The 27,508-nt window shown below is 44.1% G+C and overlaps 1 protein-coding gene across 1 annotated transcript in view; it reads right to left on the bottom strand.

The window, feature by feature from the left end:
* Window positions 1-20,210: 20,210 nt before the first annotated feature.
* Window positions 20,211-27,508, bottom strand: part of SOAT2 (sterol O-acyltransferase 2) — a 461,869-nt gene continuing 454,571 nt past the window's right edge. Inside the window, exon 15 of the mRNA XM_086965618.1 lies at window positions 20,211-20,803. Within this exon, the coding sequence (XP_086821744.1) occupies window positions 20,753-20,803 (51 nt within the window). The 3' untranslated portion in view covers window positions 20,211-20,752. The remainder of the gene's footprint in view (window positions 20,804-27,508) is intronic.

The following is a 27,508-nucleotide window of genomic DNA, read 5'->3' on the forward strand; positions in this document are numbered from 1 at the left end:
ATTTTGGCCAGCCAATAAATCAAAGGGGAAAAGGGATACGTCTTGCAATAAATTTCCCACACACTGAAGCCCCGAGTGTTCTCCCAGGCCTCCATCGATATGGGTGTAACACTCTCTAAAATAACACAAGATACGCAGGGGGATCCCAAGAGCATCGTGTACAGCTGTGGATGAAAAAAGTAAGACCCTGCGGTATCTATCTTGTGCTTTACATAACAGTTTCTTAATTATTTGATGCAAGTTAGCTTTTGGCAGGAAGAGTTCAGGAAGAAAATGTAAGAAACCATGTTGGATGAGAGTCCCACCTCATGCAATAATCTACTGATCAACCAGCGTGAGGGCCATTTAAGTTGTGTCTCTAAATAGCAGTGCTCAAAATCGAGGGCACCGAGGCCTCTGCAATCCATCGGGAGCTTCATTTTGATTAAAGGGACTCTGCCTCCCGGAGTTCCAAATCAAGTTTCTCATACTACTGTCTAGTATACAAAATACATTTTTGGGTGAAGTAGTATGATAATCTTGACAGCATGACCATTATAGTGAGGACAACACATCCGGGACTGATAGAGGCAGGGATTTCCAGAACCCATTCTGAGCCTTAAGTGAAGAGATTGCTCTGCGTACATTCCCATCAAGCATGTCTGCAATGTAATGGCAGATATTAATGCTGAACTATTTAGAGGTTGAGCCCTTCCAAAATACCAGGTGTCCATCCACTTCTATAGATTGTCTTGGACAGTCATGACCTAACTAGAACGGGCAGGTTTTTGACCAGCTAACGCCAAGGCAAGAACCTCTTATGAAAGCAGCCAGGACCCATGCAATAGCTTAGGTCCCTCCTCTGATGTCTCTATGGTTAGTGTTTAACATCTCACAGTAATTACAAAATATGTGAAAGTCTGCAAGGTTAATTTCCTTAAGTTATCTGCCAAGTCCTCTTTACGAGGGACATTTGAAACACTACTCCGACTATAATTTCAATTACTGTTTGGTATTCTCATTTTGACAACTGTATTTTGTATATTTGTGATTCTTTTCATTAATGGTGTGGTGGAAGCATTGAATAAGCGGCAGCATGATGCACCTAAGTAAGAGGGCACTAGCAATTCTGTCCTACTGTTTGTCAACTACACTCCCTACTATCACAAACTCCAATGGGCTTGCTGGAATTGTTAAAACATTTTGTGGGTTTTAACAAGGCCAGGGGTTTAGAAAAAAGTGGGAAAGTCTAAATCCATGGCTATAAATCCCCATCACACTTTTAGAAATAAAATGGCTGTGATCCGGTAGCTATTGACCAGGTCAGGATTTTGCCTTCCTAGGACTCAGGTTTATGGGAATACTTTCTTGCGGTCTCCAACTGACCAAAAGTAAATCCATTCCTCTACACAGAATGATGACCATTGTAAAGAAATTAAAGGCTACAACTACTAGAGTTGTCTCACTAGCCTTTGATGTATACAGAGCTGTGGCTCTTGGGGGAGAACTGCATGGGACAGAAATATGTGGGTGTGGGGACACCTTGCACTTGAACATTCTGGAAAATAAGTTTGTAAGATCCCACCTGAATGTTCTAGCTACCAAACCCCTTATTCCTCTTAGATGGGACCTGAAACTAAGAATGATTGACCACATTGCCCGCCATAAGTTCTGCTCTACTGAGTCAGAATCTGAATAACACCTGAGATGGCCCCGTATAAAGAGGCACTGGAGGAGCTCATTATTTTAGATAAATGCTGTATTACTCCTTGGCTGAGAGCAATGAAAGCTGTGTGTATCCAATTGAATATAGAGGGAGTGTGGGAAGACCCCACCAAACTGGTGAAAAATTCAAGGAAGTGGATTAAGGAAATATATCGGGACTGTGTTATCCAAACAGTATGGCGTGAGGAAAAATCAGTTAGCCTGACTGATGCATTTTTAAAGTCAGAATTCCAGTCTACATTTTGAACCTTGCTTTTACAGAATCCCCCCCCCCCCCCCCCCCAGAGTCAGAGTCTCCATTTATTTATTTTAAAGTGGGGACAATGCCATGCCACTTAAAGCATTTACAGCTCAATCGTAAAAGCGGGTGAATTGCTTGGTGAATGTCTGTATTTCTGTAACATCTTAGAAAGTGAGGCTCATTTGCTATTCTTTTGCCATAAATATATGTTCTTTTCTTTCTGCGCCAGGTGAGCTTCCTCTCATCTCTCAGAGACATTTTAACTACGAATGTCTGCTGAGGACCACAATGTTAGCACTTCTGCACTTTGGGAGTTTCCAAGGTGTATTTTGCTCGGGTGGTACCCGGGACTCTTGTATGCCTTTCCGCTTATACCAATACTGCCCTGAGTTCTCAAGAAGATCAGAACAGTCTGGGCCCAAGTCATCCAAGTGGCTCCGGACTGGGCACAGAGAGTATGGTATCCAAAATTCTTGGGTTTTATCATCCATCCTCCAAATAGGCTGCCTCTCCCGGAAAATCTGCTGTTACAGCAGAATGGTTTGTTTCTCCATCCCGGCCTTCGCAACTTTCACCTTTATGCTTGGCACTTGAGCGGTGGCAACTGAATGATTTCGAGCTTCCTCTGGAGGTGGCTGATGTCATCTTCAAAGCTAGGTGCTCCTTGCCAAAAACTGGATACGCCTGTCATTGGGATACATTTGTGGTTTGGTGTGGCACTGTAGAGTTTCACCCCCGGCAGGCCAAGCTATCCTAGCTCTTGTTATTTTTTCTGTCATTCGCCTGGCAAAGCCTTGCTCTGGACACAGTTGAAGGTTCTCTTTTGGCACTCTCTGCTGCGTACCCATTCTCCCAGGGCCAAAGCTGCTACCACTGTGTTAGCACAAGGACTCCTTGTACTAGATGTATGTCTGGAAGCTATGTGGCCACCCCTCAATATGTTCACAATGCATTTAATGTCTGGGCAGCCAAGTTCGCCGAGAAGGGCTCTTTGGTCGCTTGGTCATGAAGGACTTTCCTCTTTGAGTCCATCAACAGCCCTCCTCCTTTTGGGTACTGCATTGGTATCCAATCAAAAGGTGAGGAATTTGCAGCTAAAAATCTCTATCAAAAGTACAGGTTACTTACCTTGGGCAATGCTCTTTCTGGTAGAGACTCTATCTAGTTGCTGATTCCTCACCGACCCTCCCACCCTCCCCGTTCTTTTCTTGGATTCCAGTGGCGTCACTAGGGTTGGTGTCACCCAGTGCGGTAACTCATGGTGTCACCCCCTCACGACTTACCCCATGGACCTCCTTCGAGTCCGCAAGTGTGAGAGAGTTTGGAGCTTTATTGCTCTCATAAATCGGAAGGTGGGCTCCCGCGCTGAGCACCTTTCAATAAACAGCTGATGGAAGGGATTTTCATATCCCGGCCTACTCGGCGGTACGATTCCTGCGCCCACCATGGGGCCCCTGATCTTTGAGCTGTTCTGCGGAGAGATAATCAAGTAGACAGCTCAGAAAAATAAATGCTGAAAATTTGCAGAGCTGGGATGCGCTCGCAACAGAAAGCTGCTCCATACATTTCACTGCGAGCTTTACAGCTAGCTACGGTCTTTGGCCTAATTTGTCGGCATTTAACTTCCATAAACTCTGGTGGAATACAGTACTTCCATGTGTCTCAAGTCACTGCACTTTGCCCTCTTTCTGTATGGTGACCTTGCCTGTGTCTTGAGATTACGATATGCTCGAAACTCATTCTCAAACTACATAATATATTTACATGCCACAATCAAAGCCCTTGTATGATCGCGCATGTATTACATTTTGTGTTATTGCATTGCTTGCCTCCTACTCAATGTCACATGAATACAAGGGACCGCTAAAGAGAAAAGTGCCGCATTTGGGTAACATTAGAAAGGTTGAACAGGAACTATTACAGCGGTGCAATTTTTCACTTCATGTGTACTCCAGAGCGGTAAAAATATATATTTTCGCGCTCATGGCAATACATGTATGCTGGTTCTTACTAGAAAGGGTTTAGAAGGTGGATTGGTGGGGGGGTGCAGTGGGGGTGGAAAATATTTTGTGAAGAACGTATCTTTTAGTGGTCACTCTGATGACGTTCTAATGTAAGAAGCTGTAGCATTAGATAATAGTTTAGGTCGGCGGGGGAGAAAAGTACTTTAACACGAGTGCTCAGTTTCTCAACATAAATCAGAAACAGTTGAAAAAAGATGTGGATCGAACTTTAGGCACAAAATAAAAATGGCAACTTGCAAGTACTGGAATTAAAAACATTTCACTTGTGCACCTTAACAAATGATGCAGTGTGCGGTTATACGAGACAGTGGCAATGGAAGTAGGCGTATTTTTTTTTTGCAATTTATTCTCACCGGTGACACTTCTCTGTTCCCAGCAAAGGGCCGCCTCTGCGCAGGCCCGCGCCACACAAAGTCCCGCAAGGCCTCCAGTCACCAGGAATGACGCTGCTGCTGCTGCTGGCTTGTGTTAATTGCTGGGCCCGTTCCGCCGGTTGAACTAATAGCACCAGGAAAGAAGGGACGGGAGTGCAGAGCGCCAGCCCAGGGACAGCTTTATGTGACATCATGACATGCACTGCACAGTTTCAGTTTGTGCCCTTCCTTTGGAGCGAGAGTGCCAGGCGGTGCCAAGAGTTTAACTCGTGCTGTCCTCGCGCAGTTGCGCTGAATACATGGACTCCAGAAATCCCAGAATGCAATGGGCCCAGGACGAAGAGTTGCAATAGCATTCTGTGCTGTTATTCGAGGCCAGTTCTATCAATAGTGAGGGAATAAAAGACTGCTTTTAAAGTCTGGCCCTTGAGGACATTTTTGGGTAAAATTTAACATGTGAGCTTTTCGGCAGATTAGAACGCTTTAGTAATGGGAATGGTAATATTTTGCATTTTGGTGTCACCCCCGTGATGGTGTCACCCTGTGCGGTCCGCACCCCCGCACCCCCCTAGTGACGCCGCTGTTGGATTTTACCTTTGATAAGAACCCACGTCTCGGAATCTACACAGTCTAGCTATTTGCTTTTGGGGCTCCAAATCTGGAGGCCTGGACAGTCATGAAAAAACTCAGGTCAGCGTGCTGGAGTGGAGGCGATATATGCCCAATCCGTCATTTCCAGAGCAAAATGGTATCACTGCGGAGCTGCAAGGCGCCACCTTCCAGTTCGAAGAGGCACTATGGAAAAGTTTCCGGATCCAGTCTGACACATGGGGAATATTCAAAAGGGGAGGAATCTGCTCTTAGATCGAGTATCTACCAGAAAGAATGTTACAGAAGGTTAGTAACTTGTTCATTAGCACCTTTGAGGTGGTTCAACAGAGGTGGATACACAAGACAATTTGCTGTCACAGATGTGCCTTCTCTTTGGACATCCAAGGGCACTTCTAGTGCTGGCAAGAGAGGTAAATCCAAGAGGAAATTCCCAAATGATCATTGAAATCTGACATACGGTGCCTCACCAATTGTCCAAGTGAACTGCGTCAGTATCAAGGCTGCGGCATGGTCACCAAAGAATAGGAATCACTGCTGTGTGGGTGGGAGCGATGGACCACATCTGCCGCATTGCTCAAACTATTACAATTACCAACAGGTAAAATGTGGGGCTTAGCCTGCAATTGAGACAATACCAGCAAATGAGTCTGCTGAGCATGCTAAGCCTTTTATGAAGGGGTGAAGAAACATTAAGCCGAGTTGTACATTTGACCAATGACAGTAGGTGAGCCATCTGCACCTGTGCCTACTACAGCTTAAACCTGTGGGGAGTGAACATTTGGGCTCTCAACTATAGAGTGAGGAAGGTGGATATAGACCGGATTCCAAAGTAAAGGGGGTATAGCGCCTCATTGTTTAATACAACTTATACCCTCATCACGAGTGGCAACTGAATTTCATTGGGGCCGGTAACATATGTTACCGCCCCATTGGAATGATGAGATCTGCAGAAACACTGCAGATCTCTGAACTTCACCCAGAGATGTGATCAGCTAAAAGCAATCAAATTCTCTGGGTGAAAGTCTGACCCAAAATGAGGAACTACTGGGGTTTCGGACCAAGTATTACTGGTTTCCGGGTAATTCTACATTTCATAATGGAGCCACAGGGTCCAACTTGTATGGGGCGTAGTCTATCAACCCCAGAGTTACGGTTATCTCCAGCATTGGTAAATGCAGAGGTGGGTAAAGTCTGACCCATTTACTGGGCCACTCATATTGAGGGCTTTAGTTTGCAAACCTGTATGACATTTTCTTTGAATTTTTAGCATTAATTTGCTGGATGTAAAAGTACTCTCTTTTTACACAAAGTACAAGCACTGGGCTGCACATTATGTTAGTGTGTCTGTTGGTTGATTGTTGAGTTCTGTGTTCTTGCCTCTCCACCACTACCTTCCTAAGATGCCTGTGAATGCTCACCCTCGCTACCCTGAGAGTCAAGTGTAAAAAGGGGTATACTAGGTCCAGTTTGCAGAGCCATTGTACGACGGGCCCCTTTATGTTATGGGTATTTGTAAAGCACACTATCACCTGCAAGGGAATACTGGCACTGAGCAGGTGTGTGTGTGCGTGCCTAGTCCTGCCTTTGGTAGGTTAGTTGATTGAAAAGCCAGGTCATTCAAGAAGAGAGGAGGAGGCTCTGGTGTGGAGTGGGAGGTTGTTCCAAACTTTAGAAGCAATGTAAGAGAATGCCCTTTCTCCTGATCTCGTTCTGTGTATTCCTGGGGTGTGTGCAAGTAGGAGTCCAGTAGAGTTGAGATGTCTAAGTGGTTGGTGGAAGGAGATGGATCTGTTCAGATTACTGGGGCTTAAGTTGTGTAGTGCCTTGAATGTGTGTGAGCAGTTTGAATTGAGGAGTATCGGGAGTCAATGTAGTTCCCTGAGGTGTGGTGTTGTTTGTGTTTTATTTGACAGGGTGAGGATGAGTCTGGCTGGCAAGTTCTGGATGGTTTGTAGTCTTCTAGTGAGTTGCTTGGTGATCCCAGCATAGAGGGTTCCCCATTGTAAAACTTTCTGGTGACAAGAGTGTCAATGACAGTTGTTCAAGTGTTGCTTGGGACCATTTGAAGATCTTCCTCAGCATCTTCAGGGTGTGGATACAGGATGTAGTGACAATGTTGCCTTGTGGTGTAATGTCCAGTTTGCTATGATTATTGCGAGGTTCCTGGCCTGGTTCATGGGTGTGGGTCGAAGTTCAGCTGGCCACTAGTTGGAGTCCCATGGTGAGGTGTTGTTGCCGAAGATCACTATCTCTGTCTTGTCGGTGTTGAGCTTGAGGCAATTGGCTTTTTATCCAGTTAGTGACTTCATCCATGCAAGCAGTGAACTTGTTTCTTGTGTTGGGGGGTCTTGTCTGAGAGGGAGATTATGAGTTTTGAGTTGTCTGAGTAGGAGAGCATGTTGATGTTGTTTGTGCAGATGACGTTGGCCAGAGGGATCATGTATGTGTTGAAGAAAGTGGAGCTGAGCGATGAACCTTAAGGCCAACTGAAAATGAGTTTGCGGGCTTTTATGGAGTAAGGTACCAGGCTGACAGCTTGTGTTCTATCTGTTAAGAAGGAGCAGATCCAGCAGAGAGCGGGTCCATAGATACCAATCTCGTGCAGGCGCCTGATGAGGATGGTCTGTGAGACCGTGTCAAATGCTGCAGAGGTCCAGGAGAATGATGGCTGCTGTGTCTCCTCTGTCAAGCATCATGCAAATGTCATATGTGGCAGCAATGAGTGTTTTTTCTGTACTGTGGTTGGGCCTGAATCCAAACTGCATGGTATTAAGGAGCTAATAGTTTCTGACATGATCGGAGAGGCGTTGGTTGATTATTTTCTCCAAGACCTATGCTAGGCATTGTAGGCTGTAGAAATCTGTTGTTGGAAAGTGTGACTGGGCCAGCAGATGTTTTTTTGAACAGGGGCATGATGGTGGCATGATTCCAGATGCCGAGGAATGTGAATGAATAGATGGAGGCATTGAGGAAGGGTGTTAGTGCTAAAATGATCAGTAGTAGGGAGTCCTTTGGTGAAGGTGTGATGGGGACAAGGGTCAGATGGAGCCCCTGAATGAATGGTGTTCATGGTAGCAGCAATTTTGACGGTGGTGACAGCATGCCACAAGGTCAGGTTCATTTATAGGCTGTGATGGGAAGTTGAGTAGCGATAGTGCAGGGGTCCGGTTGTTCTGTTTCTGCTGGTGATAGTAGCCTTATTTGAAGAAGACTTTATCTGCTGTGTCTTGACTTGTTCTCATTTACATTTCAGTTGCTTGAAGTGGTATTTCATCAGCCTGAGTTCCTCTGTGTGCCAGCTGGCCTGTAGTCGGGCTCTCGCTGTTGGGTGGCACTTTAAGGAAGCCTGTGTGGTGCGCATGAGTTGATTCAGCTATTGATGTTTTTGATGGCTTTCTGCAAGTTATTTGTGTGCTTGGGCCAGTGCTTAGAGAGGGTAGAAGCCCATTTTCCCAGCTGCAGTGTGCATTTCCTGTGGTGGAAGGTCTGCAATGGTGACAGATGGGTATGCTGAAACTGACAAGGTTGTGATCTGTCCAGGGTTTCCCCGCGGTGACATGCTTCATCATAGGGGCCATCCCAACCCGCTGCTTGCAACACATCAGGTGTTGTATATCTTATCACCTGCACTTGCACCTATACTACGTAGGGATGACCACCAGAAAAGAGACACCAGGATTGTTGAACACCGCAGTAACATCAGGTGCAAGCGGGCAACCACAAAAATGACATCACACTTTATTGAAAAACAGCACACCCCCAAAGAATGAAATGGATGGTCCTGGAACATATCAAAAGCAGTGACAATCTAGAACACAGACTCCTTGAGAAGGAGCAACGTAGGGTGTTCAAATTACGCACCGACAGCCAAGATCTTAATGATAACATCCTGTGGGGTCAGTTCTTAAGATAAGATCTAACATGAACCTAATTGTTAAAAAACTGGGCCACCGACATTACCTTTGACACCGCAGTGAGGGCACACCACCTAAGCCAACCTACTGGGACCCCTCTGCAGTGATCTTATACATTCACAACACTTTAATTTACGTATCAATTACATGCTAACCATGAATACTTGAAAGAGGTAACATCAGCCCTCTATTAACACGAATCCAAACCCTTTGGATTTTTTAGAAACAACCAGCAGACTACTCACACATCGCCTATTACATGTTTGTCTATGTGTATATGTTGTTTCTTCGTTGCTTTTTTTTGTGGTAGCTTCATTTTCTAACAAAACTCATGTACAGCACTTCCAATAATTATCCTTTGGTAAATACCCCCTCCAAAGTGATGCTTTTGTAATTCTCCCCCCCGTTTCAGTTATTTTGGCTACCCCTAAGAGGGCTGCCACTATTAGCCAAGTATGGAGGCCATCTTGTGAAGGTTTCTGCTCTAGTCTTCACAGTATGACTAGGCGGAAACACTTCCTTCTTAAACCAGCGCCTGGGAGAGACTCGCCAATATGCGGTCTTGAGGGACACATCAGGTGAATACGCCAGAGAGGAATTTTCCCACAAGTAAGTCTTTTCTTTGTAGGAGCGGACCAGCAAACCGGGCAGCCTGCGGATCCTTCCTCAGCTTACCCATTTTTTTCCCTGTAGCAACGTGGCATTTAACCACGATTTGTCCTGCTTTCTTTCAAGCGTTCGAGAACATCTCAGCCCCTCAAAGACCATAAAGCACATTGTTGCTTTAAAAATAGTATGTTCTTTTCCTCCTTTTAATGTTTTGTTCGTTATGTATATATTTTCGTCAAGGTTGAAAAATAACGGCGGGCATTACAATTACGCGCACTACTCTACAAAGTTATGTGATTCGATAGGGACATTACTATTAGGGAGTACATTTGACTCCTAAAACAGCATGGCTATTAGGTGTAGGCACACTCTCTAATGACCAGCATTCCTCCACACATTGCTGGTCATGTTTAGAGGTATCATCACGAGGTGAAATTATATTTTAAATACCAGCATTTCTCCAAACATTGTTCGTCATGTGTAGCGGTATTGTCGCGAGGTGAAATTATATTTTAAATATACCAGGCACTGGTTCACAGCATCAAGTTCTATCGCATTGTGGCAACCAAAGCAGTGTGTATGTCCTCCTGCTCAGCATGGCAAAGCGCGAGCATGCTATGAATATATACACCTCAATGAGTGAACACACATACTGCGGTTTGAAACTTACCTACTCCACATGGAGTAGGTTGTCTCTGATAATATTGTCTTTATTTCTTTATTCCCAGATACCACATGATTATTAAATCGTATGTATTAACCACGCATGCCTATTAGTTACAGTGCGATCCATTTTTTCTCATTTTAGGTCACTTAAGGAGTGGTACACACAGGGGTGGCCCCTGTGTTTGTCCTGAAGAAGAGCAATGGGGAAGCTCGAAACACGTTGACCTCCACTAGGAACCCCTGACCCATTGAAACCAGGCACCCTAGAGACCCACCCCATTTTTAATATATCAACTAGGAGCCAGAATAAAGTTATTTCACCCACTAGTTAGATATTTTTAACTCACTCCATATACTCCACTGCACCACACATAGTTGCTCACAAACAGAGCTCCTACGTAATTCCGCAAGTCGTAGCACACCTCAACCCGCAGCGAGTTGGGATGGCCCCTATGATGAAACATGTCACCGTGGAGAAACCCTGGTGAGTGTGGGGACTCAAGAAAGGACATTTTTCTTTTTTTGCCAGATTTTCCTTCTCAAACTGAGCGAAAATAATTTTCCCTGCTAGGTTCTTCATCCGAGATTTCGGATTTTGTAGGTATACAATTAGAACAGGAGAGTGGACCTAGCATATCCCTCTGCCTCCCCCGTTTTTTGATCTTGTGATCTGTCCAGGTCATAGTTGCTGGGTTGTGATTGTGAAGTTGTTGATTGAAGAGATATCTGGGTCCAATAGCTGTCCAGCAGCATTGCTTGGTTTGGTAACTTGCTGGGTGAGCCACATTTTCTGAAATTTTCTAGAAGGACCGTAGCGTTTGGATTTGTTTGGTCTTCTAGGTGAAATTTAAGGTCTCTGAGGAGGATGATGGTGCTGGCTGGATAATGAGAGTACAACCAAGTTCATGATGTCGCTGGCGAAATTGGTGAGGGGTCTTGGTGGTCTGTATACAGGGCTCCTCTCAACGGAGAAGATGCCTATGATGCCTATCTTGAAATTGAGGTGTTTCATGTAGCTGGTGGTGGTATCCATTGAGGTGATGCAGCTGATGGTATCTCTAAATATAATGGTGACTCCACCTGTGGGTTTGTGCTGACTGTCTTGCCTAATGATCTTATAGCCAGTACGGATGGCTGTAGAGAAGTCCAGTGACAAGGTTGGGTTGTGCCATGTTTCCATGAGACAAAGCATATCCGCAGCATAGTCGTGCAGTAGGTTCCATATCTCCGTAGCATGTTTGGTGAGCTGGTGTTGAGGAGCATGCATACAAGTGTGGTGTCTTGTTTGTGTGGTGGTTGGTCTTTGTGAGCAGGTGGGTTGTTTGTGTGATTGAATGGGGTGCTGGGTGCTGTTGGTGAAGAAACTGCCTGGTTCAGAGAGTGGGAGAGTACATGAGAACTTGCAGGAGGTGCAAGTGAACACTCCTTATGTGTTGTGTGGTGTGGCAGCAGTGCTGTGACTGCGGTTAAGAGTATAGAGCTGCGCTGGAAGGACGAGAACCAGTGTTCCTGCCACTGGGTGCAGTCCTGGCATGGACAGACACAGACTGACTTGCCTTTGGTGTGCTTCTGGTACAAAATAGACACATCCTGAAGTGCTTTACCACTGTGCATCTGCTTTGCCACCATTAAATAGGTCCTGGGAGGAGGGAGGAGTGCAGGGCAGATGGTTTTGGTGGGAAATCAGTGATGTCACTTCCTGTTCAGATGGATGATCGCAGCTCATTTCGTGGACACTCGGAAAGGATCACTGCATCTCTGCCGTTTTGGGAGCCAGCAGCCCGTGAGGTGAATAACTTGGTTTGTTTGCTCGGACACAGCACAGGGGCCGGGACTGCGAGACCCAGGGTTCAGCGCATAGCAACTCAGCGCACCTGGAGTCTCTTCCCGCCCCCTGCTCCTCCCATCTACAGCGCCTACAACAGCTCGCGGCCCCCGCTTCGCGGGCGCCGCTCGCAGCTCATTTCGTGGACACTCGGAAAGGATCACTGCATCTCTGCCGTTTTGGGAGCCAGCAGCCCGTGAGGTGAATAACTTGGTTTGTTTGCTCGGACACAGCACAGGGGCCGGGACTGCGAGACCCAGGGTTCAGCGCATAGCAACTCAGCGCACCTGGAGTCTCTTCCCGCCCCCTGCTCCTCCCATCTACAGCGCCTACAACAGCTCGCGGCCCCCGCTTCGCGGGCGCCGCTCGCAGCTCATTTCGTGGACACTCGGAAAGGATCACTGCATCTCTGCCGTTTTGGGAGCCAGCAGCCCGTGAGGTGAATAACTTGGTTTGTTTGCTCGGACACAGCACAGGGGCCGGGACTGCGAGACCCAGGGTTCAGCGCATAGCAACTCAGCGCACCTGGAGTCTCTTCCCGCCCCCTACTCCTCCTACTCTCCGTACATATTTGACGTCCCAACGAGTAGCGGGACGCGTGCGGGACGCCCAGGCGAAGCCCGGGCAAAGGGCGGGCCCTCTGAGGCCCTCAGAGACCGAGAGAGGCCGGGCCGGGCCCAGTCCCTTTAATCTGGTTTCGTGTCATTTTTGTTTTTTCTGTTTATTCCGATGGCTTTAAGTCCGGGGAAAATGCTGCATGAGAAGGTAGGGACTACACTTAATGGTCCATTAGATAGCTATTTTACGAAGGCTCTTGTGGATCAAGACAAGGAGAAAATGCTGGCAGTTCGTAGAGCTGAGCGGCGTCGCTCTATTGAAGGTTTGAAGAACACAACCCCTGCCACTTCTCCACTTAAAGACCTGCAGATTATTTCAGAGGGGACTTTATCCACCCAAGATCCCTTTTGTTTGGAAAGCTTTCCGTTATTGCTGCGTGACTCTACCCCTACTCCCATGGATCAAACTGGACAATATGTATCACAAATTTCACCATCTATAACTGTATTGCCTGAAATTAACCTCTGTACGCGGCCATTGACAAGACCAAAGCAAGCCGTTGCAAGTAAACAGAGGAAAACTGTGCAGGCTAAAAGCCATGGGCCACCGCCTGCTAAAAAAAGAAGGAAGGGGGGGGTTCTGCAAAAGCCAAAAATTAGTCATTTGGACTTTGGAAAATCTAACAAAGTCATTAATAACATTGCTAAAAGTCCCCTTGCTGAACAACCTAATAGGTCCTCTCAGATTAGCATGCCTCTTTCTCCTACAGTTGTTCAGGTGGAGAATGTTGCTGTTCCAATAGTTGAAATGGTTAATATTCTTCAAGCGGATAATCCTCCTGTAGCCTCACTCGATAGTATGGAACATTTGATTAGATCCTTTATTTTACCTATTATTGAGAGATTGAGGAGGGTGGAGAAAAAACTTGAAGTAATTGAGATGGCAGTTAATAATCGTCATGGTTCAAATGAGGCTGTGGGGAGCGGGGTTTTGAAACCACCAGTTATGGTGTCTACATGTACTCCTAGTGTCTTAAAAAATTCTGACCAACCGACAGCCTCAATTATTACTACGAATCAAATAGTTCCACCATCCAAACCGACTACTAGTACAGTTCCTAAACCAGCAAATATAGCCCAGACAGGACCTGTAAAACCACCAATGGGGGCTTCTAAACAACCAAAAGGGGATCCAACTAGACATACCAAGCCACCATCCCGTAGAATTCCCCAAGTAGAATTGCCCCCAGAAGCGGCCCCGTATGTAGTTGTTTTGATGGGGGTACCTACCTTACCAAACAATAAGATGGAGGGATATTTCCAACTAAAAAATAAGATCATGCACTGGTTATCACAATATAGACCACTATCACATGACATTGTTGGTGACATAGTGCATGTCAGACGACTCCCTTGGTTGGGTAGCAGGGTTAAGGACACGGATGGTGATCTGGTAGTGATTAACTTTCGAGATCCCCGAGCAGTAACCTACATTTTGAATTGGCCGCAGGGTGGAGGTGGTAATTCTATTATACCACGCCCCCTGACTTATTTTTATCCTAGGTCCCTGGTCTTTCCCCCCAACCACACTGGTGCCCAGATTCCCAACCAGATTGTTCCCCCCTTATTTCCAATCAACTCTGGGTTCTCATTAGAACCTCGACAATATCATCCAGTTGTAGACCCCTTTGGGTGGAATAAGGTACCATCTAGGTCTACTAGTAATTCGAATAGGAGGATGGAACATCTGAGACCCTTTACACCTTTGGAAACAGTAAACAGATATGATATCTTCTCTGGGCTAGATGATTGCGATTGAAGATCACTGAACGACCAGCAAATTGCTGGCCACACCGTTCCAACAGTGGTCACTGAGGGTGGGTGTAAAAAGGGACAGAAACTATTATATTCCTTGCCGGAGAGCATAGGTGTTATCCATTCTAACCCTCTAGTATCTGTTATACGTAACATAGGTTATGATTTGCTATCAACACCCATCCCTGTTGACGAGTCATCGACCCAAGCCCCGATACCTTCTAGGTTAAACCATATGGAAGGAGTTTTGGCAACTGGAGGTGTTTTGAAATCAGGGCAGTCAACTGGTAACTTATTTCCATTTGTGGCAGGGTCTATATTGGGGGCTTGCAACAATGTGGCCATGAATCAGGGGTTCTCTCCTGTAGGGGTAAAACCAGTATCGGGAGGGATAGGACCAACTACACTTGAAAATATAATTTTAATATCATGGAATATAGCTGGTTTGGCTAAAAACCTCTCTGATCCCGATTGGGCCAAATATATAGATTCTTGTGATTTTTGCCTGCTCCAAGAGACTTGGTCTCTTGAAACACCACATAGGATGGGTTACAGGACCTACAATATTGCGGCAATTCCATCAGTCAGGGGGAGACCATCGGGGGGGCTTACTATCTGGATTAGTGTCTCCCTGGAGGTAAAAATAACGCAACTAACTACAGATTCTCCTGATATACTGGGTCTTTTAGTTAAGTTGAATGACGGAAAGTGTATTGTGTTGTGTAATGTTTATAATCGCCCCTGTGGGTTAGCAAAGGAATCTGAAATTTTCAACAAATTGGATAAACTTCTTACTGAAATCGTAGAGGCACCTACTGGTATAATTGTATGTGGTGATTTTAATTGTAATTTCGAACCGATTATAGGTTTTGGTGATGTTTTCTCAGAGGAGGATGGAGCTAATAATATTCCCCCATTATCATATATAGAGGGGGTGAGTTGTACTACATTAGCTACTCAGATTACGAGATTGGTAGCAGTACACGGCCTGAGGGCTTGTAATGGTCGTTTTTCATCCGACTCTCCGAAAGCACCAACTTTTGTAAAAAATAACTATCAAAGTCGGATTGATTACATTTTGGTCTCTTTTGACATCTGGAAGCTTTTATTGGATTTCGAAATCGACCATAGATGTGAGAGTGACCATCGACCACTGCGTTTGTCAATGCATAATAGCCTAGTTCCTAGCTCTAGGTTTACTGTGTCGCAAAATACTATGGATAATCCAATTAATACTGGTCCATTAATAAGTAATAATAGGAGATCACTCAAATGGGCTAATCTACTAAGTAATAAGGAGGCATTATCCAGTATTTATTTACTCTTTGCAGATACTTTTGATAAACACTTACACCAACCGGTAGAGGGTGAGGTTTTTATAAACCTACATATTGATTTTTTCGGTGCCTTGGTACCTATTGTGACGAAAATGCCGCACAAACAAAGGTTGAATAAAACCAGTTCCTATGGTACGAAGCAATGGTATAATAAAGAATGCCGCAATTGTAAGAGTAAACTCCTAGAGGCAATAAAGAGTAACTCAATAAATAGTATTAGGACCTTAAGACAAGAGTATAAGAGAGTGCAGCGAATGGCAAGAACTGCATGGGACGAGGAATGTTGGGAGAAGATGCTTTTAGCTGTTAAACTCAAGGATAATGTGGGTTTTTGGCAACTTGTAGCTAATGAGAATATAGGAGGAAGAACACCGGATGACGTGTTTATTAATGAGCAAAGTTGGGTTGATCATTTCACCAATTTGTACAAAGCCCCTGAAAGTGCAGAGGTTGTAAATAGACCAGAGGTTGTAAATAGACCATGGTTGGAAACGTCAACTAATATTGCAGAGTTTAGCCTCGAGGAAACTGAGTTAGCATTAAATGCTGTGAAAAACGGGAAAGCCCCCGGTTTAGATAAAATACCAGGGGATTTATATAAACATGAGACCAGCATTTGGGCGGCATACATAAACAAGCTTTTTAACGCTATAGTTGCCGGAGGGAAATTACCACACAGTTGGCGGGGAGCAGAAATTATATTAGTTTTCAAAAAGGGGGATCGACAAGATCCTTCTAATTACCGTCCCATCTGCCTTTTAGACATTTTGCAAAAAATTTTCTCTAGGCATCTTTTAAATCGAATGGAAACATGGATTGATGAGAATGAGATTCTTACCAAGTTTCAAGCAGGTTTTAGACGTAAGATAAGTACGATTGATCAGGTTTTTAGGTTTTGTTGCATTTGTTGGAAATATGTTTCTTTGTTAAAAGGACATATTTATGTAGCGTTTGTTGATCTTAGGGCAGCCTTTGATTTAGTTTTGCGGGATCGTTTGTGGGATTGTTTATTTGCTATGGGTTTACCCATATGTATACTCCAGCAGTTAGTTAGATTACATGACAATAATTTTGCTAGAGTGCGCTGGGGCCCAAAAGGGGAATTAACAGAACCCATACCTATCAGACGCGGGGTTCGTCAAGGATGTGTGTTGGCCCCTACACTTTTTTCTTTATTTGTCAACGACATCCCAGAAATTTTAGATAGGTGTGGTAATGACTCACCTAAACTAAACGGTGTGAGGGTCCCATCCCTGTTATTTGCGGATGATACTATCCTGATCTCGCAAACGCCCATGGGCCTACAAACTCTATTGAACACTTTTAAATCCTATTGTGATTCTAAAGGTCTTGAAATAAATGCGAAAAAAACCAAATGTATGTCTATAAATCCACATAAAACTTTTAAGGGACAATTTTTTCTAAATAATCAAAGACTTGATTTGGTTACAAATTTTTCGTATTTGGGTGTTACCCTAGATTCAAAAACCTCATGGAGTACACAAATTGAAAAGAGCAAAACCATATATAATCAGAGCTCTCTACCAATCCTAAAGCGCCATGGGGCCAGTTTAAGTAAATCCATATCACAAGCACTAGAAGTTTACAAATTCAAGGCGCAGTCTGGTGCTTTGTATGGAGCAGAAATCTGGGGTATAAAAGCAGGTAACATCTTTATGAAATGCGAAAATAATTTTTTTAGAAGGTTGTTGAAGATGCCCAGACGTACACCCCTTGTACCCTTGTTTTTGGATTTAAACATGAAAAGAACGGATCATATCGCATTACTTAGGCCACTGTTGTTTTGGGTCAGAATCTGGAGTACTCCAGAACTCACAGATTACAGACAAGGAATTATAGAAGTCAGGAGTCTGGACGATTATAATACAATCTCATGGCTTAATCACGTTAATCATTGGTTGCATCGAATAGGCCTTGCTCATTATTGGGATGAGCCAGCAAGCTTGACGCAAAGAAGTAAGACTGAGGTTAAGAATCGATTCTGGTTTTATATAACACACCATCACCAAAATAATCTTCCTTGTGGGTCCATTACTCGTAGTTTTCTTGATTTTAAGAATGTTCCACTGTTCGAGGAATTTTTAAATGAGATACAACCAGCCTTAGCAAAAAGCCTGTACTTAAAATTCAGATATGGTATATTGAAAACAAAAGTAGTACTAGCTAAATGGGATAAGACCTCAGGTCAATCAAAAAATACAAATTGTACATGTTGTGATTTAAATTTAAAAGAAGATGATATTCACATATTGTTCTTTTGTACTGCCTATGAACATGCTAGGAAAAAATGGATCAAACCTTTGTGTAAAGCCTTAGGCATTCGTGCATATCAGGAAGCATATAGGATCGTTAAGACTGACACTAGACGCCTTATTGTGTTTTGTCTTAGCAGATTCCTTTTGAATGTTGGGTACGCACGTAAAATCATGGCCTTAGATCTATAGATAATTTAAATGTGCATATCTGATATAGGCTAGGTTGTTTTCCAGATGCGTTAGAGATGGAAGCTGTTAGTATATTTAATTTCATTTTTATGCCTTTTTAACGGGGATGTTGTTTTGTTTTTTTTCTGCTTCCAAACGATTGTGTAATTATTAAGTATAATGTAAGTCTTACTGTCTGAAATGTACAGTTTTTGCTTCAAATTGATCGGCAATTTATATGTATAATGTGTTGTGTTAAAATGTATCTTTTATGGCTAAAAATAGCCGAAATAAAGATTAAATGAAATGAAAGATGGATGATAAGAAATCCAGTGATGTCACTTCCTGTGCAGATGGGCAATGGGAAATGAAGTCCTCTTGCTTGGCTTCTGTTTTTTAAAAACGTTTTGGTCGGAACCCTGTGATGGCACTACCTGTGCAGATGGAAGATAGGAAATCCAGTTATGTCACTTCCTGTGTAGATGGATGATGGGAAAGCCAGTGATGTCACTTTCTGTGCAGATGGATGATGGGGAATTCACTGATGGCCCTTTATGTGCAGATGGGCAGTGGGTCATTAAGGCATCTTGCTTGGCTTCATTTAAAGACGATTTGGGTGGGAAATGTGAAATTATCCCTTTCTGCCCTATGGGCCTCCAAACAGGGTCTGAGAATTTGTAGAGGCACATTCTCAGATGGCCTCTCTTCATCATCCCGGACCTTTCAGGTACTACGTCTGACATGCGCTCTAAATATATACAGCTTTATCTATCTTAACCACCATAACTTACGGAAGTGTCGCATTGACTACAGACAGTCACTCAGTTTCTGGGACTGTTCCCTCTCCCTACCCTGTAACAATCCAACTGTTAAACATTTAAATTTGTATTTGGTTCCTCACCCGGAATTTCAATTACCAGCCCCTATTCGTTGAGTGTGTATCTCCATATTCCTGGTTACTCTCACCATCAAAAACCTGTACTGGTACTCAGCACGTCTGACATACAGGCTCCTGAAGTTTGGGGCTGCTGGAGGAAAGTATTAGATTAGTTTCCACTGCCCAATTCACTCTACATTGACTAAAAGATCAGTCTGATCCCAAACCCTGTGTGACTTCCCATTGCTCTGCCCCTCAACTGTCATATCACATTATCCAATTGGCACAAGTCTCCGAATTAACTGAATTTTGGCACCATTTTCCGTTCTCATATGGGTTCCTTGTTCCAGTTTCACTAGTACTTCTTGGTTACTGTTTTTCCTGTTTTAGTTGGAAGCACAAAAACTCATGCTCAAATCCAGTGAGTTGCTGGGCCTGTGCCAGGGTCACCAAAAATTAGGGTAAATGGGGTAGTGTGTAGACATATTATAGCCAACTAATAAATTACTGCCCACTGTTTCACATCTCTTCCCAATTGACTAGTTGGAATAGAGGTTCAATAACCTGAGAATCCATAAATGCTATCCGCGACCCCCAACTTTCCAAGTAGGCTAGACATTTTACAGTAGAATCCCTTCTTAAAAGATATGCCTTTTATGCAAAGAACAACATGGGGCTTGAGGTCATTGCTCAAGCCAAAAGGTGCTAAGACTTTTGTGTTTTTGTTTTTATCCCCCGTCCTGTTTGTCCCTGTTACCTATTTGCATAAAGCAATGGCTTTGCTCAAACATTGGCTATATAATATGCTATTTAATGTGGTTATGCTGTCGGCGATGTTCTATCCATTACCACCTTAACTACTTGCTTTTGTTGTTTCTGGAGGGTCATGTGCTGCAAGGGAGTAACTGAGTTATCCAATTAGAGTGTAATGGTAGTAGGATCATAGGCCTGGGGCACTAGTGGTAAATATGGATACTGCCCTATACACACTGATGGAAACCGGAGAAATAGCTTCAGGCTTATTGCTAGGTGCTGCATAGGTCCCACGGAGCATGTGCGCAAGTAATACTAGGGCAATATAGAGATACAGTTCACCAACACAGTCTTTAGTTGCAAAACCAACATATTGTTCAGTCTACAATGTCTTGCATTTTTCCAGTTCTTGTTACCCATTTCACTGCATCCCACACACATTAAACCATTGCTAGAAATCCATGTGTTACAGCTTTATTATACTTTTTTGCTTTTCTGACCATTTGAACGCTTCTAGACTGCAATAGAAAGCAGCCAGACCCAGTCAGTGCCGGACTGTTAACATCCCCTACAGCCTTCCGTTTTTATTATAGAAAAGTGTCCAGACAGATTTTCATATTCTGGAAGTAAGGTGTGAGGGGTAGGTTGTACTTGAATATCATTAAACCAGGGCCAATTTTTTACACTCTCGAAAACTTCTGTTCTGAAAAGTTTCCAAATCCCAGTCCTCTTGCTCGTATTGATTCTGACTTCGGGTTCTAGTTTGTGTCTTTTCAGAACCTTGGTTTGCCTTTGAAACAGTGTAGCCCTGCCACTCCAGGTTACGGTTCGGGTTCTTGAGATATTTGCCAGTAAGTTACAATCTATGTGATTGTTACTAGCATGTGTTTCTGCTATCTAGAATCTTCTTGACTGTGGTGTAGTTCCTACAAGGCAAGTTGGTCAGTTTTTTCTCTGTAGGAGCGAAGGCAGCATCTGGTTCATTGAAAGACTCCAGGTATTATATGCGGCATGACCAGGAACGTGGTGTCACCAGCCCCCAGAAGGTTTTCTGTACAACAATAAAAGAAAAGGGAATTACAAACATCTTCTTCATATACCTGAGTTCTCAGAAACACTCGTCATCATCAAGGCTCGTGAATTTTTTAATACTCCATCAAAACAGTGGTCCCTGGCATAGAGGGCAACATAAATATATTAAGATGACATTGTAAACCCCCTTCCTCTTCTGCCAAATGTGGTTATGAAGTAATAAGTTAGCCAGTAGACAAAGACTAAACATACTGTTCTGATGAACACTCTCCCCGCACATTCCTCATCCGTTGACTATTCCCAGGTGCAAGACTGGATCTGGAACTTTTTCATAGCTCTCCCTCTCCAGTGGGGGCACTGGCTCTGTCTCGGTACTAGAAACAATGCCACAGTGATATAATTGTGGACATATAGCGTCAAACCCAGTGCACTAACGTCATTTCTCTTTTTTCTGCGCTCTTTGATTCACAACCAGAGTTTTTCCCCATCGATTTTTGCAGATTTTTTCTTCAGATTTGCTTAATATTTTTTCAGTGCAACATGAGGGAAAGTGCCACTGCCTAGAACATCAGTCTTTTCATGACCTGCGCCCATAACAACCATCAGGTTCAATGCCGTTTGAGTTCAAAGTCAGGATCTCCATTGAAGTCATACTCTTCGTTTCCTGGCAAAGTCTTCCAAGGACCAGAAGAAAAAACACAAGAAGAGAAGGAAGCATGACGATGATTACCCTCAATGTCGGTCCAAGTCAAGGTGTTCATCACCTTTACTTACTCATCCTCGGAGCAGGAGCTTGTGGGAGTTTGATGGCATTTTTCAGGCAGAAGGCTTTCACCCATGCGTGTACCATTGGAGCCCTAGAGGTCCGATTGTGGTTCTGTATGGTTTCATGCAGGTGGGCCTGTCCTCCTCATTGTCGGACCCTAGGGCATGCCTGTAGTAAACACTATCTTCACTGTTCCTCTCTGGCTAGACAATACTACAATACCTATGACATCATAGAATGCCAGAGTATCTCTCTAGCTGGTTGTACCTCTCTATTCCCTGTTGTGGCAGTTGGTCACCTGAGGCTGAGCTACCAACAGCGAGCTCCTGGTGGGGTTTTCTTATCTATCTACATTATAAAGTAATCTATCTGTCTAACCTGGAAGGAACCTGAATAAAGGATCTTAACCTATCAAGTGGACTCCTGATCTTCCTTTACTACAGTTTGGCGACGTTTCTTAAGAAGGATGAACCTCTGCGTGCTCTAAGGAAAGGACAACTAAGGAACTCAAGGATAAGGAACTAAAGACTTTGTCTACTCTCAAACTCAAATTGAAACCCAAAGGTAATGCCCCAGCCAACCCCACCAGTGTCCGTTCCACCTTCTGGACAGCCTGCAATCTGGGTGCGTGTTACCTGTTGAGCCTGCCACCTGGGCGTTTCTTTTTGTCTTGCCTGCTGTCACCTTGCTTCTGTTGGAAAAGTTAACTCTTCCCTGAGGTCTACGTTGTTTTTCTATTTGGCCTTCATTCAGTCTGGGAAGTGTCAAGCGTTGACAGAAGCTGGCAATTTATATGTGAGGAGGTTTGACAGTTTTTGTCACAAATGCTGTGAACGTTTTTATCTCTCTCAGAGGAACTGTTGTGCCGATTTGTTACTCTCGCAAGCGCAAGCTCTTTCTGCATCTCAAGTCAAGTGAGTGAACTGTTCCAGTTGGTCTACTGTGTGTCTGGGCAAGCGTAATTACGTGGAGGAAGTGTTACAAGTCGAGCCGTTAATCCAACAACATCATTAGACAGAGACAAGTTTTGTGCGCGATTTTACATGATTACTGTGATGCTGAGAGACTGATTTGCTGTGCGCAGTAAAGATCGTGCCAAGATTCACAGGTGACTTTATTCTAGTTTCTCTGTAGCTTACCCTGTTACGAGTGCTTCAACTGTCACCCTGTGTTTCCGTTGGAGAATCTCGCTCTTCTCCAGTCTCTTCGTGGCTGTCTCCTCCTTTCTTCTGATGACGTACTGGAACGTACAGAGGGTGTTGGTGAACTGCTTCGTGACGCTTCAGCCCACAGCCAATTACAGCGCTTCTCTCCTTCTCTGACGCGTGAGTTCTTTTCACCAGTCTCCTGGCAGCTTTCATACACGCGTCAGCGCGCAACGCACGAGAAGCCATTTTTGGTTGTCATGACTACACTACTACTACTCGAGAAGGGTAACCGATCCGTGCGTGAGCGTTTTGATAGTCTGCTGCTGCTTCAAAACTATGACCACAGCTGTTCTCTACCTTGGAATTTGAATAGCTTTTCAAGACTCGTTTCAGCGCGTTTGTTTTTTTCCTCCGGTGATATACACACCTGTGTATACGTGGGAAATCTCTGCTTTCTCTTCGTGGTACTGACCATGATGTTGTGTTTAAGGGAGGTGTGCGGCAACGGAGTCGAAGGGACTTTACTCTTGGACTTCTTCACGTTCTTCTTGGCTGACATGTGTCCACAGCGTCTGCAGAGAGCAGAGTATAATGACCCCGGGTGAGAGGTCGCTCACCGGAGCAAGTGTTATTTATTTGTTTCTTGCAGCTAATTTATCATTGCACACTTTTCAATGTAGTTTTATTCTGTGGTGGTCTGGTATGGTGTGTCGCAAACTTCTTTTGCTCTAGTTTAAATTCTGTATGGTGTGTTTGGTCATGTCCTGGTTGGATGTTGCTGAGTAGTCAATTCTCATCCATATTTTTAAGATTTGTTAAATGTGTGCTTGGTGGTGTGTGTATGGGTAGTCAGTGCCCTAATGTTTCTTGAGTTTGCGTCATATGTTTGGTGGTAGTCCATGCCCCATTTGTTCCCAGGAATTTAGTCCTGCGGTGTACCCTACTTAGGGGAGGTTGTGTGTTTGAGTGGGTAGTCAATGCCATTTCTATGTGTTTTCTGTGGTAGTGGTCTGTGTGGGTAGTCCATGCCCCATTTTTGTTCCCAGGTATTATCCTGTGGTGTACCCTACATAGGGGAAGTGGTCTGTGTGGGTAGTCTATGCCCCATTTTGGTTAAGGGTGGCGTTTTTGGTGTGAGCAGTCCCAGGGTTATAGTCTTTACTCTATGCTTTACCCTCTCATAGGGATGTTAGTGTCTGTAGTTGTCCTTGCCATGGTTGGTTGTTTGGGGATGTTGATGGGTAGTCAACACCCATAGTAGGTTCCATAAGTATTTATGGCTAGTCCATGCCCCTTTTTCCCAGAGATATTTAGTCTGCTCTGTGGAGTACCCTTTTCAGGGGATGTTATGTGGTTTTTTTCTGAGTAGTCAATGCTCATAATATGTTTAATAAGTATTAAAGGCTATTCCATGCCTTTGTTCCCAGAGATATTTAGTCTGCTCTGCGGTGTACCCTATCCAGGGGAAACTTTGTTTTTTTTTTGGGTAGTCAATGCCCATGCTGTCCTGCAGTGTAACCATGCTGTCCTGCAGAGTACCCTTCTCAGGTTCAAAGTCTCCTGTTATTGATAAAGATTGTGTTTACACTATGTTTTATCTGAGTCTACCTTCTTGTTGCTACTGGCCAGGGCTTCATTTAGGTAAGATTCGTGTTACATTCTTGTCATACATTAAGTGTTGACATTTCTTCATCAAGGGTTGTGTTGAGGGTTGTCTTGGTTTGTCTCAAAACCTCGCTCTTTTGTTAAGGAGAGGGGATGTGGTGTATTATGTCATAATTCTGATGTCATAATGCTGAATCTTTGTTCTTTTCTCGAATAACAATACCTCATGTTAAAGTCATCTTTTATTGTATACTACTACTTTTCGTTGTTCTAAAATGTGTACTTCCTTGCTGTTTGAGACATACGAGGTATTGTTACTGATTATTCCTTTGTTCTGATATTACTCTATAAAGAGAGAGGATATGTAGTAAACACTATCTTCACTGTTCCTCTCTGGCTAGACAATACTACAATACCTATGACATCATAGAATGCCAGAGTATCTCTCTAGCTGGTTGTACCTCTCTATTCCCTGTTGTGGCAGTTGGTCACCTGAGGCTGAGCTACCAACAGCGAGCTCCTGGTGGGGTTTTCTTATCTATCTACATTATAAAGTAATCTATCTGTCTAACCTGGAAGGAACCTGAATAAAGGATCTTAACCTATCAAGTGGACTCCTGATCTTCCTTTACTACAATGCCCACAATGGATGCTTCTAGTGCAGTCTGGCTTCATACAGATTCCAGGATCTTCTTTGGCGTTGATGGCTGCCTACACCGACTCCAATGCTGGATTCGGTGCCAGACCCTCCACAAAATCTCCCAGAGATAAAGGCGATACTTCTTAGCTCTTAGAAGGAAACCCAGAGGTAAGTAGAGTACAGGCACAAATAATCATTTTATTCAGAGTCTGTGCCAAAGTAGCACTGCTAGCAGACTATGCAGAAATATTTTGGGTCTGCCTCAGATCCTGTTCAGATGCCTGTCCCCATCACCCACGACAATGATGATAGCAGTGAGGCACCAAACCTTTGCCCCCTTTCAACTTCAGACACTGCAGTTATTTGGGATTACAGAACGTCAGTGGTCTGGATATGTCACCAGAAATGGACTGGAGTGCCCATTGAACCACCCCTCCATGGGTGATTTCCTTTCATGCAGTAATTAGGAAAGTGGCAGAAGCTTTCTCTGCCAATGGTGGAGACCAAGGCTAACATTTTGACTGAGATGCTTCAACCTGCATCCTCTTCATCAGAGGGGTGGCTAGATGCCTCTGGCCACATTTATGTGGCTGGCTTGAATATAGTAGAATCCATCGTCAGAGATAGGGGGTCATCTGTAACCCTGAGAAAGTGTACCTTACTGTGACCCACTGGATTTTCCAGGGAAGTTCTGCTGAGTCTCATGAGACATGCCATTCAATGGGACTCTCCGGTTAGATAGGTTTAGAGTGGGTAGGGCTTTGATGTGCTCACTTGGCTTCCTATCTTGGCCCGGACTATAGGAGGTTATGGAAGGTTTGTGGATTTTAAAAAGGATTTTTATCTGATCCAGATGCAGCAAGAGCCCAACCAACCACTGCACCGGTACGGAGGCACATCGAAAAAGGTCACTATGCCCAGCACCCCACTTCCTTCTTTTCGATAGCACCACTTGGAAACCGTTTTATCTCACCAAAGATCAAAGAGCATTTGCGGCCAGTTGGTGAATGGGTATTTCTCTTTCTACAGACCTGCAAGGCTACAACGTCACAACATTGGGTCTAACATTTGTAGAAAGGGGTATACCCTACCATCTTCCCTCCTTTAGTGCTTTCAGTCCCTTCAGTCAGAGAATCATCTGCAGATCCTCCAGTAGGAGGTGGCAGTCTTGCTGCAGGAAGGAGCCAAGAAAAAGAACTTGAGGAGTGATGCTACTCTCCGTGCTTCCTTGGCCTTCACAAGGAAATGTTCAAGATGCTGTTCCTAGCTCAGGTACTTTTGGCTCTGCAAGTTGAAGAATGATGGTATCCTTTAACTTGAAGGACGCATATTTCCATATACCGTTCCTGTGGTGACACAGGAGGTACCCGCACTTTGCGGTAGGGTTCACTCACTACCAGTTTGCGGTCCTCCCATTTGGTCTAACATTAGCACCTCAGGGGTTCATAAAGTTATGACATAGATTGTGATCCATCTCAGGAGGTCTGAGATTTCCCTATACTTATACCTGGATGACTGAATGCTCAGAGCTGGTACGCCATAGATGGAGTGTCAGCACCTGCAGGCAACAATTTCCCTGCTTTTCGATGTAGCTTTTTAAATGAATGTACATGCCTCATCGAAAGCCCTCTCATTGCCTCCTGGTCACAGGGGCAATAGTTAATACAACATTGCTCTATGCCTACCCTATGATTCCAAAGCTTTTGGAGGATGCTCAGGATCTGGTCCTGATGCTTCTTTGCCTGTTGGGTCTGCTGGCTTCCTCAATCCTACTATTCACATACACATACTGACACATGTTGCCACTGCAGGATGTGGTTCCAACACGGGGGAGATCTGGCGGGAAACATTGTGATGTCCCAAGACAATGCAGCATATCTAAATAGTGTTTCCTGGAGGAGCACCTGTTTTAAGCTATGTCCTTTTATCCGCAACCAGCCATGGCTACTTTTGTGACGGATGCATCCACTCTTGGGGAGGGTGCTCATTTGGAAGAACTAGAAATTGGAGGCCTCTAACCTCCAGAAGAGCATGTTCAGTTCATCAGCCTGCTTGAACTGAACATTTTGGCTGGTGCTCCAAGAATTAAGCAAAGAAAAACAAAATCAAAAAGCCTTGGTAAGCGGTACTCAAAGTATGAGTCCGTCGAGAAACAGAAATTCTTAACAGTAAACCAGAACAATTCCAACCAAATATAGATTTAGACTAAAGCAAAGGTCCACTGGAAATGCAACATTCAACAATAAATGGCAGGACTTATCACCAGCAGACTACTTTTTGATATTTCTTTCTTTGTTTGATTCTTTGATATCAAGGGTTGGCAGTTATTACAGTATGTCTTATAGTCTTGGGATGATGTCACATACTGATGACTTTGAGACCAAAATGTCGACAACTATTCCACTTTGGCTTGGACTCATCTTACATTGTCCTCTTCATTGTAAATAAGAGGAGTTTAATGGACACGTTTTCCCTTGTCGAGTGGAAATATACTGATTTACGCCACTTATGTATGTATAGACTATCAAAATAATAACTCTGTGACATTCATCAGTGAATGTGATT

This window comes from Lissotriton vulgaris, chromosome 1_1 (assembly GCF_964263255.1).
Source record: "Lissotriton vulgaris chromosome 1_1, aLisVul1.2, whole genome shotgun sequence".
NCBI classification, from domain to species: domain Eukaryota; kingdom Metazoa; phylum Chordata; class Amphibia; order Caudata; family Salamandridae; genus Lissotriton; species Lissotriton vulgaris.